This window comes from Mytilus edulis, chromosome 2, assembly GCF_963676685.1.
Source record: "Mytilus edulis chromosome 2, xbMytEdul2.2, whole genome shotgun sequence".
NCBI lineage: Eukaryota > Metazoa > Mollusca > Bivalvia > Mytilida > Mytilidae > Mytilus > Mytilus edulis.
The window spans coordinates 63164503-63178973 of NC_092345.1; the positions used below are offsets into that span (position 1 = coordinate 63164503).

Here is a 14471-nt window from a genome sequence, read left to right on the forward strand (position 1 = left end):
CCATTTAGAAAATTGAATAATTGTCAAAAGGGGAGAAGGTATGCATTTTTCTGGGTTCTTTGAATTTGAAGAAAAGTCAAAAGTCACTGTAGCAAAAAGAATTTTTTCTACAACATAATCTATATTAAGATGTCAATGTGGGTAAAATATCTTTTTGGAAAAAACAGGGCTCATTTCTAATTCTGAAAAAAAAAAATGAATTTAGGTCAAATATGCCAATTTCAACATGTTTATCACTTCATAGTAACAACTTCCCTACCATTTCTATTTCATATATATCATATCCACCTTTTAATATGGCATTGTTTATAAAATTGAGATACATCTGGAATTAATAATTTATTCTTTTGCAATTTGGAAGTGTACTTTTGTCCAAAATCACTATTGAAAGAGTGTCTATATCCAATAATCTGTATTGTGCAATGCATATTTATAAGTCCATCTGAGGTTATCAGATAGTATTGATAACATATTTATAAGTCCACCTGAGGTTATCAGATAGTATTGGTAACTTTTTGCAACAGAGATTAATGTTTTCTTTTTCTTTTGCAGAGTTTCTTATACCAGATAAAGCAAATGTATTTTATGCAATGAACAATACAGAAAGTGAACTTAAATTTATTGCAAGGTCTAAAGAAGATCAACAAACTAGGTCATTACATCGTAAAAGAGGACGACGGAAATTCAGAATTACTTGACAGTTGACATTAAACAGTGAATAATATTCTAGAAATATTCTCATTACAAAAAGAAGAAAATGGATGCTGTACTTTCCCAGGATGCTCTATTCTCAAAGATGTAGAGATCATACCCTCTTCTTGGTATTTTTTCTGGGAGATGTCTAGTAACAGACAGACTAAAAGAAATATGTTGAAGGATACAGAGGTGTTTTTGAAGATCCATACATAGATCTCCTATCAATTTCTGTCATTTAATTGGAAAACAGACGAAATGCAGTTCATGTACATCATTTCTTGCAAGATCATCTTATATAAACCATTATGTACAATTTAATGTGTTCATGTTGATATCTACGACTTTTTGTTGCATAAACATTTAAAGCAATTTAGAATGAACTTATACTTATTTAAAACCTATGGAAATGTAGTTAGTAACTGCCAACAATAATGATATGCTGAATATTTTTTTTTATATCTTTTGTATAAGTATCTACATTAAAAGTTCCAAAAATATAATAGGTTTATGGTTTATTCAATTATGAAAATGATTTTCTACTTGTTGGTTAACATTTGGAAACTGAAATGAGAACTGGTAATCAAAATAAATTTAAGCACAATTTAAGACTTGGAAAAAGTCCATATTGGATGCTCTATCTGTTTATTTCTGAAAATTGTTTAGAATTTTTTATATACGATCAATCTTTCTTGATATTATTCTAATCAAATCTTTATTCAAGTTGTCCAAAACCTACAACTAAAGAAGACAGATTGAACAAGGATATACATTTAAAAGGACTGAAGACAGCAGAGTTAAATTGCACTCAGATAATCAAATATAAATGTATGAGTTACTTCCCTTGTAAGTCATTCCAGGTATGATGTGGAATAAAAAAAGTCACAAATAACAGTATACTTGTGACAAATTTGTATCCCCTTATTATACATCAACTATGGCAGAAAATGTTTGGATGTTGTAAATAAATTCCGTAGATGATCTCCTTAAAGTCATATGTAATAACTTTTATATCAAATATGGTGAAATTCTCATTTGGTGTGGAGGGTTTTGTTTATTGTTGAAGAATATTTGGTGACCTTTACCTGTTCAGTTAAGTTCTAATTGTTGAATAGCTGTCTCATTACTGTATACTCATCAGTTTTTTTCTCATCTGTGTCAAATGTCACAGGTGGAAATGATCAATATTATTAAAGTATGTGTGCTGATTGACTTACTTAAGTTTCATAAAACTTTGGTCATTCTACTTAAATTTAGTGCAATATGATATACATGTGGTGCTGTTTTATTTTTGTTACTAGGTAACAGTTGTGAAACTTTGGTGATAATAAGTGTATCTGTGTTTAGTTTCAGCTTATGGATGGTTTATATACTAATCATACTTTTGTCTCTGTAATAATATTATCCCATATTAAAATAGGCCATGTTAATTGAACCAACAATTATTGAATACTATAAATGTCCTATATATAAGTGTTGATTTTTTTTAAGCATTGGGTAAGGCAACTGAGCACATTTTATCTTAACATTATAGTGAAAGACAAGTTCTTATTTAGTGATATAATAACCTTCATACAGGGTAATGTAGATTTATCATACTTTCCATTACAAAAAAAAAATCAATTATAATTCAAGGTATGTCTGTCCTTATCGAATCACACACTTATAATATCATTGTTTTATTAAATCTTAATTGCAATATTGTATGGTATAATCCATAGTGATTAACCTTGTTTTAGAAACTTGAGCTCTTTTTATACTGCCCGACTTGCCATTTTTGTGGTTGTGATATTTATATAGTTGTCCCGACTTTTTGTAATTTTTACTATTTTTAGATATGATGTAACATATGAAATAACTTGCTTTCTATCTAGTCATTTAGTTTTTATATATTATTTTACAATCAATCATCATTTTATCATGTTACTTAAGATTACTTGCAGGGTTAAACATTTTGAACTAAAAAAGGGGTGTCTTTATATTTTCAGGTGACATAATTATTAACAAGATAATGAAAGTTCAGCTTTATACTATTTTGTTTTGTTTATGATTTCATAATTACAGAATTTTATCTCAGAAAATTAAATCTATAATATTGCAAAAGTATTCCATAACATACAGCATATTTTATTTTGGCAGAATTTTGTTATTTTGCTCTGCATTTAAAATTTAGTTTTTAGTAGACGAGTTTAACTTTTCCTAACATTGGAAAGTAATTTTTCTGCAAAATATGAGGCAATAGTTTAGGAAAATACACTTGTAAAAACAAGTTTTAAAGTTTTCTCTAAAATAAGCACAATATTTAAAAAAAAAAACAATAGAAAAACAATACTGCTAATACGTAATTTTAGTTTTTGCTAATTTTTATGCATTGATCAAGACATTTTGAATAAAACCAATTTTGACAATTAACAACTATAAATACTATTTTTGAAAAATTTAAAAGGTGAAAGAGAATGTCTTCAAACTTACAACACTCTACATAAGTAGCTCACTTTGATGCAAAATCCTATATTATGTATCTTATTATCAAAATTGTGAATTATCCAAAAACCAAGTAATACTATAAAATATATTGTTAAGGCAGCAATTGTATTTATTTGTGTTATTTGTAACGTTTTCCCAAGTATGCATACAACATTTCTGTGGTATAAGTCATTGTATGTTTCATTTAGGGATATTGTAATATAAATAATAATTAATAATAGATGATTTACCTTTCTGTAAAAGAATATTCAATAGGCATTGTAGTTTATTTAAGCATATCAAAAAGCATTATTTCTACTTTCTTTTGATAATTGTGATATTTAGAATTGTTTCATTGTATTCCGATATACCTTGAAGTAAAAAAAAACATTGCTCTTGCAAATGATGAGTTTTACCCAGTTGTTATACAAGAAATTGTATGGTGTTAAAATCAAGATGGATCATGTGATACTGCGATAGTCAGGTGACTTATTTTTATGTTCATGTTAGTCTCTAGGAGGCAGATTTGAAAACTTTCACTCTTTAAAATAACTCATGAAGCAATCTAAAAAAAAACTGTCATAGTAATAAAAATTAGTTTGATTTATATTTATACAGAAATTGCCGAACAATGTATTTTAACATACTATTTGGAATGTAATTGATACTATTGAGTTTAAATGTTAATGTTGTTGTTTTTCAATCTGATCTTGAAGCTAAGACATTTGAAAGAGTTATTCTATTTACATTTCCTAGTAAATGTTTGATATTCGCAAACAAATCTGTTCGGGTAAATTGTCCAAAAATATCAAATGAAAATTGCAGCTCTTTGTCCTTTCTATTGTTTCTATGATAATGCAGTTATACTTAAATTTCCTGTTCTAATACTCTCTGTGATGTCTTAGTGATAACAGTAGACAAGGTAGGATTTAGATTGTTTATATATGTTACATTGTTTTGTGTATTGTCATATAAATGTTATGTAAAAACAAGCAAATAAAAAATCATTATTGAAGCTTTGTTGATCATAAATTCTGAAAAGTTCCTGACTCAAAAGTTTGTGGTATTTGCAAAATAACATTAAGAAAACAAAAATTTCATCATAGCAATTGATAACGGTGTGTTCCTTCAGCCTTTTGATTAATTTGTTGTTTGCTTAATGTTCAGAGGCAAATAATTCATGCATATCTAGGAGTAGAATAGATTGACAATAATTGGTTGAAATGGAGGGCAAGAGCTTTCTTCTTCTATATAAGGGTATGTTGGATAGGGGCAGAATTTTTCCATGCAACATACAACCTGCGGACCCCTTGAATAGTTTTTGTAAGGGTTCTATAGTGTTCAGAAAGCTTGACATACTCCCTTCACAAGGCATCTGTATCTGTATCTGTATATTTTCTGCCAATATAGGCACACCTTCAGTATGAAGTCAATATATCCCTTCACCAATATAATGTCATACAGTAGTGAATTACAATATCCAATCACAATAGAATATATATAACGATGTACACTATTTACAAATGTCGGTATATCTTTACACACAAATCACACACGTTCTCATCTATAAAATCTAAAAATGAGTCCTTAATAGAAAATATGAGATTTGCAGTCCACACACAACTTTTTTTTTCATTAAATAGGGCTAAGATCTTAAATTATTTTTTCTAGATCTTTTCTGATCTAAATTTAAAAGTTTGTATCTGTGTAAATGAAGCTTATATATTAATGTTCTATAAGCAGGCTCTATATGGATGTTAATAAAAGCACAAAGTTCATTAGTTAGAGAGGTACCACAATAATTTACTAGATGATATGGATTGATAATAACATGGATGAAGTCTACATCTATATCATGCATATTAATGTTTAGTAGTTCTAGCACTTTGATATATTGTTCTCGGAGAGATTTCAAAAGAGACATTCTTTCAGTTTCTAAAGGTGCACATGAAATCAGAAAATGTGAAATGGTTTCATCCTCTTTACCGCAAACTCTGCAGACGGCAGATACATCATTTTGGTTAAATTTTGCTCTATTTGTCTGTAAGATGTAATTGCCAGTTGCAAATCTGGTCCTAATGGGTAATTTGATTATGTCTCTACAATTTGATGTATTTGTTGTAAGAATTGGATGTATTCTTTTTGCCATATATTCACCAGATATGTATTTTAAGCTGGAGTATTTCTCTGATTCTTTATTAATTTTGTCATTCCTATAGGTATGTATTTTTTTGGTGATTAAACTTTTCCATTGCAATTTTCCTAAAGGGTTATTTAAAAAATCCTGACAGTCCAAAATGTCATATTTCAAACATATTTTCTTGATTTGGATGAACCAACTATTACTTTGGTTTGTCTTTAAATGTAGTTGTCTTTCTGCTAGTCTCCATTCAATGGTAGATCTATCTGCTCTTGTAATATTTCCGTATAGAGATAATGCTTTGAGATGTAGTTCAGCCTCCATAGGTAGAGATCCACTTAAAATGTATACCGCAGGATCAGCTGTATTTTTGGCTAATGACCGTATTTGTTTTATCATTTTCTTATGGAATTGATGTATAGAATCCAAAATACGGCCAGATGGAAGTAAGATTTCAAGGCCATAGGTTAAAATAGGCATGACATAAGTATATAGGATCGTTATAGCTGTTCCAGGATCCAAACCATTCTTTCCATGTAGACCTGTACCCATAAGACTATAAAGTGATCGTCTTGCTTTTTTCATGTTCTCCTCAGCAGTAAGTTTTGCAGAATGTTTTTGACATTTTTGTATTCCAATGTGTGTGGAATGTTCTACAACTGGCATCGGATTTTTATTGATGTTCCAATAGTTTTCATCGATTTCAATAGATTTAGTAGAGGTACTAATTGGTATGACTACACTTTTTGTTGGTTGCAACGTGTAGCCCTCTCTCTTACTGAAGTTGGCAGCAATGTCTATCAACATTTGAAGTTCCATAGGGTTGTTTGAAATTATGGCTACATCATCAGCACAAGTTGGGGCACAGCATCCAATGTCACCTATATGTCCACCCAGTCCTGTTCCACTTAGAATATTCAATAGCGGATTAACATATAGTTTATATAAATCAGCGCTAATGGCTCCACCCTGTCGTACACCCTGTTCTATCTCAAAGATCTGTGAAGTGTTGTTTCTCCATTTTACGCATGAAGTTGCATTTTTATACGACCGCAAAATTTGAAAAAATTTTCGTCGTATATTGCTATCACGTTGGCGTCGGCGTCGTCGTCGTCGTCGTCGTCGTCGTCGTCCGGCGTCCGAATACTTTTAGTTTTCGCACTCTAACTTTAGTAAAAGTGAATGGAAATCTATGAAATTTTAACACAAGGTTTATGACCACAAAAGAACGATTGGGATTGATTTTGGGAGTTTAGGTTTCAACAGTTGAGGAATTAGGGGCCAAAAAAGGGCCCAAATAAGCATTATTCTTGGTTTTCGCACAATAACTTTAGTTTAAGTAAATAGAAATCAATGAAATTTAAACACAATGTTAATGACTACAAAAGGAAGGTTGGTATTGATTTTGGGAGTTTAGGTCCCAACAGTTTAGGAATTAGGGGCCAAAAAGGGACCCAAATAAGCATTTTTCTTGGTTTTCGCACCATAACGTTAGTATAAGTAAATAGAAATCTATGAAATTTAAACACAAGGTTTATGACCATAAAAGGAAGGTTGGTATTGATTTTGGGAGTTTTGGTCCCAACAGAATAAGGGGCCCAAAGGGTCCAAAATTAAACTTTGTTTGATTTCATCAAAATTGAATAATTGGGGTTCTTTGATATGCCGAATCTAACTGTCATGACTGTGTATGTAGATTCTTAACTTTTGGTCCCGTTTTCAAATTGGTCTACATTAAGGTCCAAAGGGTCCAAAATTAAACTTAGTTTGATTTTGACAAAAAATGAATCAGTTAGGTTCTTTGATATGCTGAATCTAAAAATGTACTTATATTCTTGATTATTGGCCCAGTTTTCAAGTTGGTCCAAATCGGGGTCCAAAATTAAACTTTGTTTGATTTCATCAAAAATTGAATAAATGGGGTTCTTTGATATACCAAATCTAACTGTGTATGTAGATTCTTCATTTTTGGTCCTGTTTTCAAATTGGTCTACACTAAAGTCCAAAGGGTCCAAAATTAAACTTAGTCTGATTTCAACAAAAATTGAAATCGTGGGGTTCTTTGATATGCTGAATCCAAAAATGTACTTAGATTTTTTATTATGGGCCCAGTTTTCAAGTTGGTCCAAATCAGGATCTAAAATTATTATATTAAGTGTTGTGCAATAGCAAGTCTTTTCAATTGCACAGTATTGCGCAATGGCAAGAAATATCTAATTGCACAATATTGTGAAATAGCAATTTTTTTTTAATTAGAGTTATCTTTCTTTGTCCAGAATAGTAAGCAAGAAATATCTAATTGCAAAATATTGTGCAATAGCAAGATTTTTTTTTAATTGGAGTTATCTTTCTTTGTCCAGAATCAACTTAAATCTTTGTTATATACAATATACAATGTATATTCACTTTTTACTACCAACTGATAAATTATAATAAATAACATTCAGTGATAACAAGCAGTTTTTTTTACATCTTAATATTTTATGATGTATTTAAATGAGTAGTTATTGTTGCAAACTCCATTAGAAATTTTAATTGAGATTAGTTTTGGAATAAGGGAAAGGGGGATGTGATTAAAAAAATTGGGTTCAATTTTTCTCATTTGAAATTTCATAAATAAAAAAGAAAATTTCTTCAAACATTTTTATGCCCCACCTACGATAGTAGAGGGGCATTATGTTTTCTGGTCTGTGCGTCCGTCCGTCCGTCCGTCTGTCCGTTCGTTCGTTCGTCCGTCCGTTCGTCCGTCCGTCTGTCCCGCTTCAGGTTAAAGTTTTTGGTCAAGGTAGTTTTTGATGAAGTTTAAGTCCAATCGACTTCAAACTTAGTACACATGTCCCCTATGATATGATCTTTCTAATTTTAATGCCAAATTAGAGTTTTTACCCCAATTTCACGGTCCACTGAACATGGAAAATGATAGTGCGAGTGGGGCATTCGTGTACTGAGGACACATTCTTGTTTTGAGAGGATTAATATTCAACAGCATAGTGAATTGCTCTAAGAGAAAACAAAAATTTTAAGTTCATTAGAACACATTCATTCTGTGTCAGAAACCTATGCTGTGTCAACTATTTAATCACAATCCAAATTTAGAGCTGAATCCAGCTTGAATGTTGTGTCCATACTTGCCCCAACCGTTCAGGGTTCAACCTCTGCGGTCGTATAAAGCTACGCCCTGCGGAGCATCTGGTTATATAAGCTATCTATTAATATTATAGATTGGTCTGAAATACCGGCTTGATATAATCTCCGTATTAAATTTGAATGAACAACTACATCAAATGCAGATTTACCATCTAAAAGGGCTATATATGTTGGAAGTTTTAAATCTTTGCTCTCACGTTCAAACTCTTCGATCATAAGTTCACATAATAGAGGGGTGGTGTTTTCTGTAAATCCTCTTTGGAGTGGATTCTGATTTTTCAGGATAACTGGGTTCTCCCTTATCTTGATTATTTTCTCTATAAGCTTGGAGTATGTTGGAGTTACGGTAATACCACGGTAGTTTTTAGCACTTTTAATATCACCCTTATTCTTATATACTGGGAACAATATTCCAATTTTGAGAATGTCAAATATGCAGCCAAATTCAAATGATTTATCAAAAAGTAATTGTAAATATTGTTGAAGTTGTTTTCCACCATGTATGATGTTTTCTGCATTAATGCCAAAGTAGTCAACTGCTTTATTTCTATTTAAATCAGATATTGCTTTTTCCATTTCTTTGTTTGTTATTGGGCAATGTTTGAAACGCTGTTTGCAAATGTCTATTATAATTTTAGCTTCATTTTCAATCAACTCAAGATATTCATTGTCATAATTAGGATTTGGTATTTTCTTTGCCAGTTAATGGAAATGTGTACTCCAGCCCTCTATTATATCTTCATTATAAAATATCTCATCATCGACATTTAACTGGTCAATAAACTTTGATAATTTTCCTCTTTGATTTTTAATGATCTTGTGGAACATTTTACGATCCGCTGTTCTAGCATCAACCAATTTTTGACGTTCACATAGCCTTCTTTTAGCAACTTCCAGTCTACATTCTTTTCTTAAAGCATGTGTTGTTTGTTTTTTATTTTTCAAATATAAATTATCAGTCTCTTTCGGTCTACCATTAATTTTCCATTTAAAAAATGCAATCTTTTTGTTTTTGAGAGCGACTTTAATTTCTTCATTCATAACTTGCAGTTTTGGTCTTTTCCTGCCAATTTTTCTAGTTGGGATCAGAGCTTGAGTAGACTGTTTAATGATTTCATTGAGTTGAGTAAATGCATTGGTTACGTCTTCAACAGATTTAATTTCTGAGTTCTTATTTGAGAGTTTGGAGTTGATGTTGTTTTCATACTTTTCCTTATCAATTCTATCCCAGTTAATTTTTGTTTTTAAAAAATCATTCAGTGATTTTTGCTGAATTAAATAACGGCGATGTTTAAGGACCATTTTAATTGGATAATGGTCTGAGACATTAGCACCTATGTCTAGTTTCTTGATTTCAAGAACAGAATGTTTATATGAATTCTGGTATAGAAAACAGTCAATAGCTGTGGTATCATGGCCATTAGAGTGTATAAATGTGCTGCCAGTAAATTTTGTTTCTAAAGAATGATCTTCCATAAATTCAGTAAAGGAGGCCTTTCTTTGTGAGGATGGACCATTTATGATATCTTCATTAAGATCACCACCTATAATAATTTGATGAGTAAGTTTGTAGGTGCAGACTATTTCATTTAGAAGAGCTATGCAGTCTTGAAATTCATCTATATGGTCAGAAGTACCTTTACAAGGCAAATATACAGAAAGTATGATAAGATTGGGTTCACCAGATATTTCAATTCCTTGTATCCTCTCATTTCCTATGGTTAAAGATGTTATAAGAGTGTCTAATTCTTTTTTCCATAAAATAGCAGTGCCACCATAGCCCCTAGGCATTTGAATAGGGGGAATTGGGTCCAATGTATCAACAGCTTTGCCAACTCCAGTAAATTTATCATTGATTTCATTTAGTAGAGGTAACTGGCAATCAAATAACCAATGTTCTTGTAAAAGAAAAATGTCAACATCACTTTCTGTTTCTTTAAAAAACGGGCCACAGGTTAAGATATTTTTATACGACCGCAAAATTTGAAAAATTTTTCGTCTTATATTGCTATCACGTTGGCGTCGTCGTCGTCGTCGTCGTCGTCGTCGTCGTCCGAATACTTTTAGTTTTCGCACTCTAACTTTAGTAAAAATGAATAGAAATCTATGAAATTTTAACATAAGGTTTATGACCACAAAAGGAAGGTTGGGATTGATTTTGGGAGTTTTGGTCCCAACATTTTAGGAATAAGGGGCCAAAAAGGGCCCAAATAAGCATTTTCTTGGTTTTCGCACTATAACTTTAGTTTAAGTTAATAGAAATCTATGAAATTTTGACACAAGGTTTATGACCACAAAAGAAAGGTTGGGATTGATTTTGGGAGTTTTTGTTCCAACAGTTTAGGAATTAGGGGCAAAAAAAGGGCCCAAATAAGCATTATTCTTGGTTTTCGCACAATAACTTTAGTTTAAGTAAATAGAAATCAATGAAATTTAAACACAAGGTTTATGACCATAAAAGGAAGGTTGGTATTGATTTTGGGAGTTTTGGTCCCAACAGTTTAGGAATAAAGAGCCCAAAGGGTCCAAATTAAACTTTGTTTGATTTCATAAAAAATTGAATAATTGGGGTTCTTTGGTATGCCGAATCTAACTGTGTATGCAGATTCTTAATTTTTGGTCCCGTTTTCAAATTGGTCTACATTAAGGTCCAAAGGGTCCAAAATTAAACTTAGATTGATTTTAACAAAAATTGAATCCTGGGGGTTGCTGAATTTAGAAATGTACTTAGATTTTTAATTATTGGCCTAGTTTTCAAGTTGGTCCAAATGGGGGTCCAAAATTAAACTTTGTTCATCAAAAATTGAATAAATGGGTTCTTTGATATGCCAAATCTAACTGTGTACGTAGATTCTTAATTTTTGGTCCAGTTTTCAAATGGTCTACATTAAGGTCCAAAGGGTCCAAAATTAAACTAAGTTTGATTTTAACAAAAATTAAATTCTTGGGCTTATTTGATATGCTTTATCTAAATATGTACTTTGATTTTTGATTATGGGCCCAGTTTTCAAGTTGGTCCAAATCAGGATTCCATATCAAGTATTGTGCAATAGCAAGAAATTTTCAATTGCACAGTATTGCACAATAGCAAGAAATATCTAATTGCACAATATTGTGCAATAGCAATTAATTTTCAATTGGAGTTATCTTTCTTTGTATAGAATAGAAGTTGATAATATATGTTGGAAATTTGCCAGACATGACTATGATGTCATTTTCTATTTTTATTTGCCAATAACTTTATGTAAATAACTTCATTGGAAATTTGCCAATATAAAATGTTGCTGATGAAGCTTTTTTTCCTTATCTTATCTAAAATGTTTTTAGATAATGTATGTTGGACATTTGCCAGACATGACTATGATGTCATTTTCTATTTTTATTTGCCAATAACTTTATGTAAATAACTTCATTGGAAATTTGCCAATATAAAATGTTGCTGATAAGTTTTTTTTTATTGTTTTATACAATAAACAATGTATATTCACTTTTACTACCAACCAATCTTTACCATTCAGTGATAACAAGCACTTTATTTTACATTTTAATATTTTATGATGTATTTAAAAGAGTAGTCATTGTTGCAAACTCCATTAGAAATTTGAATTGATATCAGTTTTGGAAAAAGGGAAACGGGGATGTGAAAAAAAAGGGGGGGTTTAAATTTTTCTCATTTCAGATTTCATAAATAAAAAGAAAATTTCTTCAAACATTTTTTTGAGAGGATTAATATTCAACAGCATAGTGAATTGCTCAAAGGCAAAAAAAATATTTTAAGTTCATTAGACCACATTCATTCTGTGTCAGAAACCTATGCTGTGTCAACTATTTAATTTTAGATTTAAAAAGTTTGAAGAAGAAATCTTTAATTGATTTGTAAAATCTTGACATTTGTTTTGTGTAAAAAAAAACATGTAATGTCAAAAATTTGATCACAATCCAAATTCAGAGCTGTATCACGCTTGAATGTTTTGTCCATACTTGCCCCAACTGTTCAGGGTTCGACCTCTGCGGTCGTATAAAACTGCGCCCTGCGGAGCACCTGGTTACAATTAAAATCTAAAATATTCAGAGTCTCATATGTACAAGTATTTACATCTTTCTCATTATTTACAAGTTCGGTTCTTTGTATCTGCTGGGGTTGAGGCTGGCCAGTTGTAAAAAATGAGTTTGTTGAGGAGTTGGATGAAAATATAGTGGCTGTTCAATGGTAGAAAAATAATGTTCAGAATTTTGAGTTTGCGATTGGTTTGTATGCTTTTCACTATTCTGAGAATTTCTATTCACTTTCTCTAAGTTGCAATTGAACTTTGGCAGCTTGTTTTTGTCACAATACGTTGTGTGCTGAGTATTCACAGGTTTTGAGTTTATTGTAGACGAGTGAACATTTGTAGGTTGTATCTCAATAAGATTGTCTGTACAGATGTTGTGAGTAATCTCTGTATTTTGGTACGACGAAGAGTCTTCATTGTGTCCTTGTTGCCAATTATGATGATAGTTATAATAAGGTTGAGTATCTCTATACTGTCCTGAATAGCCATTGTTGTAATTCCAATAATTATCAGAGTAGTTTTGTCTTTCATAATTGTATTGAGGATTAGAACTCGTTTCAGTATTGTGTTCTGAATGATCACTGTTTGATTCTAATTTGTTCAATTCTTTGTCGATTTTATTAAGTACAAATTTTGTAACCCTTTTTCTCATGCCAATAATCAGTTCATCTTCCTCCTCTTTAATTTTAGATTGAGAATTTGTTGGATTAGAGTTGTTTACTACTGAATTTATAGGTATTTGCTCAATTCTAGTCTGTAAAGTTTTGATTGTATTTTCGAGCTCAATGTTTCTTATTTCAGCTTTATGTAATCTATCCATAATCTTTGTTTTTTCTTTCATATCTTCGTTGAGCATTGCTTCCTTTATTTTTAATTGCTCCTCTTTCTTTTTCAATTTTAGTTCTAGAGTTCTTAATTCTTTCATCTTACTTGATGTTTGTATTTCATTTTGAGTGTTGATAGTGTTATGATCTGACTGTTTATCTAAATTGGCCGCGTTTTTGGCAGAGCTTACAGATGTTATCAAATTTGGTGTAGGACCAGAATTGTTGATGTCTAAATTTTGAAGATTGTGAGATGTTTGTTTCACTACAGTTTGATGAGAATTTACTGAGTTTATGACGGTATCTTGGTCCTCAATTCCAATACATGAGAAACATTGGTCGGTTGTTTTATCTAAACATTGATTATGAAATGTCATATCACAGTTGACACATTTATTTTCTATTTTATCCAAAGTGACATCACAACCATTACATTGTATTTCTTCTTGTAGTAGAGTTTTTGCTAAAGTGGAGGTTCCAGTTGATAGTATGCTTTTATTTCTGATAATTTCTGAACTATTTGGTAAAGTTATACATCTGGATGGTGATTTAAGTGATAAATTGGAACATTTTTTACAGATGTAGTTTTGTTCATCTTTCAATGGTTTGTATATCTTTTTCCGAAAGTTTGTCGCACGAATAATGCACCCAATGGCCAAATTGACTTAGTACAGCTCTAGATTTGCAAATTCTATTGCATTTGTGACATTTTTCAACAGCTTTATGGGGGTTGGATATGGCTGATGTTGGTTCTAAAGATGATTTAGAATGATCAATGGACTCTAATGCTGACTCTAATTTTGAGGCTAAATTTTTGTTCAAAAGTTCAACATTCACTTTTGCTCCTTGAATTGTTGTGTTTGACATAATCTTATGAATATGTATCACATCATTGTTTATGAAATGTTGTGTATTTCTCCCATTAATCAATAATGAGCATTTTGTAAGGTATGCATTAATGGTATAATTGAACGGGTCTGAATCTTTTGTCTTTATATGGAAAGTATACTGAACATTGTTGCTCTGTCTATCAGTAGCAGTTGTTTTGGTAAATTCATGTAGATTGGATTCCCCGTAGAATTTTTCACAGGCATGTATAAAGAGTTCAAAGGAAACTGCATCTAATTTAGACGTTATACCACCCTTTGT

The 14471-nt window shown here is 31.1% G+C and overlaps 3 protein-coding genes across 5 annotated transcripts in view; 1 reads left to right on the plus strand and 2 right to left on the minus strand.

Annotated features, from left to right (window-relative positions):
• Nucleotides 1-4174, plus strand: part of LOC139512638 (ral guanine nucleotide dissociation stimulator-like 1) — a 41817-nt gene extending 37643 nt beyond the window's left edge. For all 3 annotated transcript variants that reach the window (XM_071300394.1, XM_071300393.1, XM_071300395.1), the window contains exon 16: nucleotides 553-4174. In XM_071300394.1, coding sequence (XP_071156495.1) covers nucleotides 553-698 — 146 coding nt within the window. In that variant the 3' untranslated portion in view covers nucleotides 699-4174. The remainder of the gene's footprint in view (nucleotides 1-552) is intronic.
• Nucleotides 4175-4804: 630 nt separating this feature from the next.
• LOC139510951 (uncharacterized) lies at nucleotides 4805-9022 on the minus strand. The gene is made up of 2 exons (XM_071297507.1): nucleotides 8579-9022; nucleotides 4805-6298 (listed from the first exon to the last, which is right to left on the minus strand). The coding sequence occupies exons 1-2, from the start codon at nucleotides 9020-9022 to the stop codon at nucleotides 4805-4807; spliced, it is 1938 nt and encodes a 645-aa protein (XP_071153608.1).
• Nucleotides 9023-12556: 3534 nt separating this feature from the next.
• On the minus strand, nucleotides 12557-13699 carry LOC139510952 (GATA zinc finger domain-containing protein 14-like). Its single transcript, XM_071297508.1, has one exon. It carries the CDS (start codon nucleotides 13697-13699, stop codon nucleotides 12557-12559), a length of 1143 nt encoding a protein of 380 aa, XP_071153609.1.
• Nucleotides 13700-14471: the final 772 nt, after the last annotated feature.

What these genes read in the sequence shown, in the direction of transcription:
- LOC139510952 (XM_071297508.1), bottom strand. Translation starts at nt 13,699, where the DNA reads ATGACATTTCATAATCAATGTTTAGATAAAACAACCGACCAATGTTTC.
- LOC139510951 (XM_071297507.1), bottom strand. Translation starts at nt 9,022, where the DNA reads ATGGAAAAAGCAATATCTGATTTAAATAGAAATAAAGCAGTTGACTAC. An exon ending in ATGGTAAATCTGCATTTGAT is followed by an intron (nt 6,299 to 8,578) that starts GTAGTTGTTCAT and finishes AACACTTCACAG; the next exon opens with ATCTTTGAGATAGAACAGGG.